The sequence below is a fragment of the Humulus lupulus genome, chromosome 3 (assembly GCF_963169125.1).
Source record: "Humulus lupulus chromosome 3, drHumLupu1.1, whole genome shotgun sequence".
NCBI lineage: Eukaryota > Viridiplantae > Streptophyta > Magnoliopsida > Rosales > Cannabaceae > Humulus > Humulus lupulus.
The window spans coordinates 36,346,983-36,353,109 of record NC_084795.1 but is presented as its reverse complement, the minus strand read 5'-3'; the positions used below and the strand labels follow the sequence as shown (position 1 = coordinate 36,353,109).

The following is a 6,127-nucleotide window of genomic DNA, read 5'->3' as shown; positions in this document are numbered from 1 at the left end:
GGATCGCTGGTCCAGGTGGGTTAGACGTCCCCGGTTCTCTATTGATGACTTCCCTCATATCATGAGGTTGTGCATCTTTCCCGAGCCAATTGAACACAGTATTGGTGTTGTTCATCAGTTCATTTCCCTTGCAAGACTGAGGGTGTAGAGGTGGTATGTCTGCCTTACTTTCATTGATGCAATCCTGCCCCCGAGCCTCTCCTCTTACATGGCTCTCAGACTTTGAGCGACCATTTCCATTCCTGTCACGCCTTTCAGATGTTTGACCTTCCTCTCCTGTGCCTTTTCGTCTATCCCATGGGAGGGGGCCTTCGGGTTGGTAACACTCTTACTCCGAGAGGAAATGTTATTCTTCTTAGTCATGGAGGAGGCAGTCTTGGACTACACCTCTTCATCCTGTCTCTGGGAAATTGGCTCTAAGAGCATCCTTGGGGTTCGACTCCTCCCCTGGGACTCCCTGTTACTGCTATCACGCATCTCTGCTACTTTGCCCTGAGCCTCCCTCATCACCTGAGCAGCAGCTTCAGCTTTAGCTCGGGCTAATTGGGTAGCCGCCTCCAAGGCAACAACAGCCTCCTGGTGCCTCCGGTCAGCTTCATGCTCCCTTTGGATCATCCTCTGGACCTGGTCATCTATCTCCTGCCGTTTTCGTTCCATGGTCGCCCTCTGGAGGGAAATTTCTATAGCAAAGGCCTCCTGCCTTACTAGAAATTGCGCCATCTCCTCCTGGTGAGCCTCTTATGGATCCTCCGCATCAGGTTGATCTCCAACCTCCACCTAAGGTTTGTTAACGGAATCGACAGGGTCCTGAGTGGTGGAATCCCTAGGAGCCGTTTTCTTCGTCTGATTGGGTTTGGAGGCATTGTAAAACTGATGAAAATGTGTTTTTTGATTTCATACTCTCAATGAATGCACCAAAAATGTTGACCTGTGAAATTTTCCAACAGTCGTATTTACGATATACGACACTTTTTGAACGAGAAAAATATAAATATATGATAAAGTACAAATATCTATATAAAACACACAGAACTTTATAATGGTTCAGCCCTGTTTTAATGAACAATAATAACCTAATCCACTTAGTCTTTAGTATTGAATCACTCAATAGACAATTACAAAGATGAACTGAAGAGTTCACTCGTCACAGATTTGCCCAGAAGTTAATCAAATGATCGATCTCCAAGTCTCTCCAAAAGATTTGTCCATCTTAAATGAAGCCCTGGGTCCTTTATTTATAGTACCTAGAGGCTATTACATGATCAGCAAGACTGGGGATCGTGGTTTGGTAGACGATCATTGGGAGTGGAGATACGTGTCCACCTCCCATGATTATGAGATCGTGGGTCTTCTCGTTGTTTCTCTGGATCGTGGTTGACTATGCACGATTGAACCTTTGAGAAAACACTATGTCTTGGTTAGTCTATGAGACTTAGGTGCTAGGCCTGATGACCCTTTAGAGCCTGGGTGCTAGGCTTATTGATCTTCTAGGTGCTAGTCTTATTGATTTCAACTTGAACGAGTGTGAACTTTATCCTGCGAAGTGTGTTTAGGAGTTTAGGTCGACCACCCTATGAAGAATAGGGTGGGTCGACCACCCCATGCAGTTCTTAAGCATGCTAGGTCGACCACCCCTAGGGGTTGGGGTCCGGCCGACCACCCCTAAGAGGTTTAGGCCTGGTCGACTTCCCTATAGGTCCTGGACTTATCCATCTTTATTCATCGGTCTTTTCCAATAATTTGTAATGCCACGTGCCGCTTTCTCATTCACCACGTCATCTCTTGATTTTTGAGGGATAACATGTTTTTCCCGAATACTCTATTGACCCCTATGTTTTGTTAAATGACATTTCAGACCCTGTATTTTGCAAAACGGATCAAATTATTATCATGAGCCCGATTTTGGTCAAATATTTTTTCAATGAGACTAAGATGCCCTTTAATTCAAATAATTAACAATTACAAATATATTTTAAAATAGGAAATAAATTGAAAAGAAAACTTTAATTTATTTTATATTAAATTTAATATTAAAAAATCTATCATTTCTTATTTGCAGTGCCTTCATGGTGGAGCCAACCCTAGATTTGTTTTTCTCCCATTCATGGTGGAGTTTTGGATCAAGTGAGTTGGGACTTGTTGCAGATCTTGGCATCAGTGGGTAGCGACAATGAGGATGGCAACAATTGATCTGGGCATCAGCAGCGATGAGAGGTGGGTAGTGATGAGGATGACGACGACAACGATCTGGGTTGATGGAAGGCAAGCTCAATGAGGTTCAGGAGATGGATCTAGGCTAGAGACACGCTATTTGAGGACAAGCTTGGAGGTTCAAAGTCTTTTCTAATGTTGCAGAAGGACGACAAAATGTTTTAGGTCGACCTGGGCTTATTGAGGTCACATCGAAGATGTTGCAAACAAGGCACATCTTCATGAATTTCAAATTTTGGTTGTGAGATTCTCAACTTGAATTTTGTTGGGTTTATTAATTTTGTTAATCTTGGTTTTTCTTTTTTTAGGCTTGAATTTTTGTTGAAGAATGTTATATTGATGCTTGAATCTAGATTCAAGGATGAATTGAAGAACATGTTTTGATTTTATTATAGGTTTTAAATTTGGGTTTCAAAGATGAACTCAAGAACATGTTTTGTTTTATTTTTATTTTTATTTTGAATCTAGATTTGGATATGGGTGTTATGGATAAACTAAAGTTTGGTTTTAGTTTATATTTAATCTTTGTTTATTTAATATTAATTATTTTAATGTTTTTCAAAACACAGGGTCTGAAATGTCATTTAACAAAACATAGGGACCAATCAAATATCTGAACAAAACACAGGGTCAAACTGGTATTTTTCCATATTATAATATATTACTTGTTTTGATTACATGTAGTTGTGGATTAAAATTTCCACAACAATAATGCATAAAAGTAACAAAATTACTAAATATGATTGTTGAACTTTTAGCCCAAAAAAGCCTTTCTAGTGTGAACCATGTGGCATCACACTTTTCTTGTATTATTAGTTGTTTATTCAATAATAATAATGAACACATTTGTACTATCTATTATTCCCATGTCCATGCAGTGATTTTTTATTTTCTTTAGAGAAATTTGCAGTTAAAATACCTAAAATTTGTGTTTTCTTATGGCTAAAGACCGAAATTTTGTTATTTGTCATGTAAGTATCAAAACATTATTTGTTTTCGTGCATTATGTAGGTACCAACTGTCACGACCCGAGCCCTAGACCGTGGCAGATTTTTAATATCCATAACTTGAGTGGTCAAATGTCAAACTTTGACCCTTGTTGTAAAATAGTCTTTATAAATGATCCTTTAGTTTATATTCAATAGTACTATAATTATAAGTTAAAATAATGGAATAACTCCTATAATTATATATAAAATTATTAGTAATAAAAGCATGATCATTTATCATTATTCATAGAACAATAATATTCCCACAGTTATGTAGTCATCAAACAGTTAAATTTAATAAGTCATAAACACCAAAAATAATACTTAGCATCCACCATTCCTCATTCCTAACTATTACATAACTAATTCAGATATACCAATCAGTAGGTTCCAAAACAAATACATATATAATGTTCAAAAGATAAGACAATGACACCAAATAGAACTAGGCTAAACACATTGGCTCCATCAATAATTCACCTCATCCACATTCGCGTCATTCGGCTCTTGGAATGGGAGAGATATAGGGGTGAGCTTATAAAGCCCAGTAGGAAAGCAACTAATAACATAGGACCCAAAAGTTTAATACAACCCATGCATGGTTAGCTTTGAAAACAAAACATACATCAGCATGGGTAAACCAAATTAGAGATAAACCACAAATAATCATAAGAGCATAACTACAAGTGCACATCACACCGTCCACTAGATCCCTAGTTCCCATTACCCACCATAGAAAAACCGACATCCTAAAACGGGTAGCTGAACCTGATAACCACCACAAGGGGGAGGCTCAGAATACTTCCTGTAAATAGATGCTAGGTCTTTACACCTACATGTGAGTGGACACCTGATCTACCTATGGTGACACAAACTAGGTCGTGAAACAACAACATGCACAAATCATGATCACTATGGCTCTCATCGGTATAACCAAATGTAGGTAAACATGGAAAGAAAGAAACATATTCCCTTTATATTTTAGAAAATTGGGTAGAATAATAGCTGCATTTGAGTAAAACCCAAAAATCATAACCTGCATAAATAAGTGAACAAAAATATATTTGGCACTCAGTGCCCTCAGAACAGATAAGAAAACATGCATATTAAGTTTTCAATTTTTCAAAAATTTTATAAAAATCAAAATTGGAACATGTTTAATGCAATTCAATATGATTAAAATAAGTCCAATAGTCAAGTTGAGTCCCTACCTCCTTGGAATTTTCAATCCGATCACAAAGAGACGCTCCTAAGTTTAACAATGATCGTAGAGTGATTTAGTCCAATTTTAATATCACGTTTTTCCTATGTGCACCAAATGAGCAAACGATTATCATCATTGCATTCCTTATTCAAAATCGTGTCCAATGACATATATTATGACTATATTTAAAATTTCAAGTTCTGGAACCTCACCCAAGCGGTGCACAGTAGCAGTTGGTGGCGGCAGTGAGCGGTGTACCGGAAATGTCGACGAATATATGCATGTCATATATCAAAACGACCCCCTCGATGAGTACATCACATATATACAACTCATTAGCCCAAACAACCATCGGTATCACTGAAAAATGTTCCCAAATGGGCGGAGATACACAAAATATCGCTAGATAAGAATGGCAAGTTGACCGGAATGACTTAGTGGAGGACGTTCCTCTCTTCACGTTGGTTCCAATGGTACCGACCATTCACCGAGTGGTGGCCGAAGCTAGCCAGAAAACGCGTTCAAAGTTTCACGGTGAAACTTTGGAGTTTTCTTCTAGGTGCGTCTCCCCTCCGATGGTCGCCAAACTGTAGGGATGACTTCGTTGCCAACCACTAATGGTGCAGACATGGCGCGTGGCTAAAATGGCGATCCGATGGGTGGTTGAATTGGTCCTTGCAGTGGGTTGTTGTAGAGAGAAAATCAAGGAAATAAAAGAAGAAGAAGAAGAAGAAAAAGAAAGAAGAAAGGTCGGGGAGGGAGAAGAAAAAGGAAAAAAAATATATGAATATAAAAAAAAATAAGTGGGTCCCACCACTTATATATAATTTAATTTTTTTTCTTTTTTGACTTTTCAACCTAAAAATTCCTCAGGTTTTACATTCCTCCCTCTTTAAAGAAATTTTGTCCTGAAATTTTCAAAGTACAACCTCAAGCTGAAAATTATACAAATAAGGATACTTCTCATACATCTCTCACTCTAACTCCCAAGTAGCCTCGTCTTCTTTATTCTGCCATAAGACCTTGACTACTGGAATTTCTCTATTCCTTAGCACCTTTAACTCTCTCGCCAGGATTATGATAGGTTGTTCTTCATATGTCACGTTCTCTTGAAGAGGGATAGCCTCATACTCAATGATGTGTGATGGGTCTAGAGTATACTTCCTCAGCATCGACACATGGAACACATTGTGAACATGTCCCAACCACGTTGGTAAGTTCAATCGATAAGCGACCTCCCCAACCCTCTCGATAACCTCAAAAGTTCCAATATACCTCGGGGCTAGCTTACCCTTCACTCCAAATCTCGTCACACCACGCATGGGAGTAACTTTCAAGAAGACATAATCACCAACTTCAAACTCAACTTCTCGTCAGTGGAGATCGGCATAACTCTTCTGACAACTTTGAACAACCTTAAGTCTTTCTTGGATGTCTTTGATCTTCTCAATGGTACTAGCGATAATTTGAGGTCCAATTGCGACATGCTAATCTTGTTTTTCCCAAAACAAAGGTGATTTGCATGGTCTCCTATATAAGGCCTCATAAGGAGCCATGCCTATACTCGCCAGGTAGCTATTGTTATAAGTGAATTCCACCAATGACAAGTGTTCTCCCCAACTACCCCCAAAATCCAAAATACAAAAATGAAGCATGTCCTCCAAAGTTTGGATAGTCCTCTCAGACTATCCATCTGTCTGAGGTTGGTGAGTGGTGCTCAAGT

The 6,127-nt window shown here is 38.8% G+C and overlaps 1 protein-coding gene across 1 annotated transcript; it reads right to left on the bottom strand.

The window, feature by feature from the left end:
• Positions 1 to 5,378: 5,378 nt before the first annotated feature.
• On the bottom strand, positions 5,379 to 5,726 carry LOC133823910 (uncharacterized). The gene has a single exon (XM_062256763.1). It carries the CDS (start codon positions 5,724 to 5,726, stop codon positions 5,379 to 5,381), a length of 348 nt encoding a protein of 115 aa, XP_062112747.1.
• Between the last annotated feature and the right edge of the window lie 401 nt (positions 5,727 to 6,127).

Excerpts from the sequence above, each read along its gene's own strand:
- LOC133823910 (XM_062256763.1), bottom strand. The coding sequence starts at position 5,726 with ATGCGTGGTGTGACGAGATTTGGAGTGAAGGGTAAGCTAGCCCCGAGG.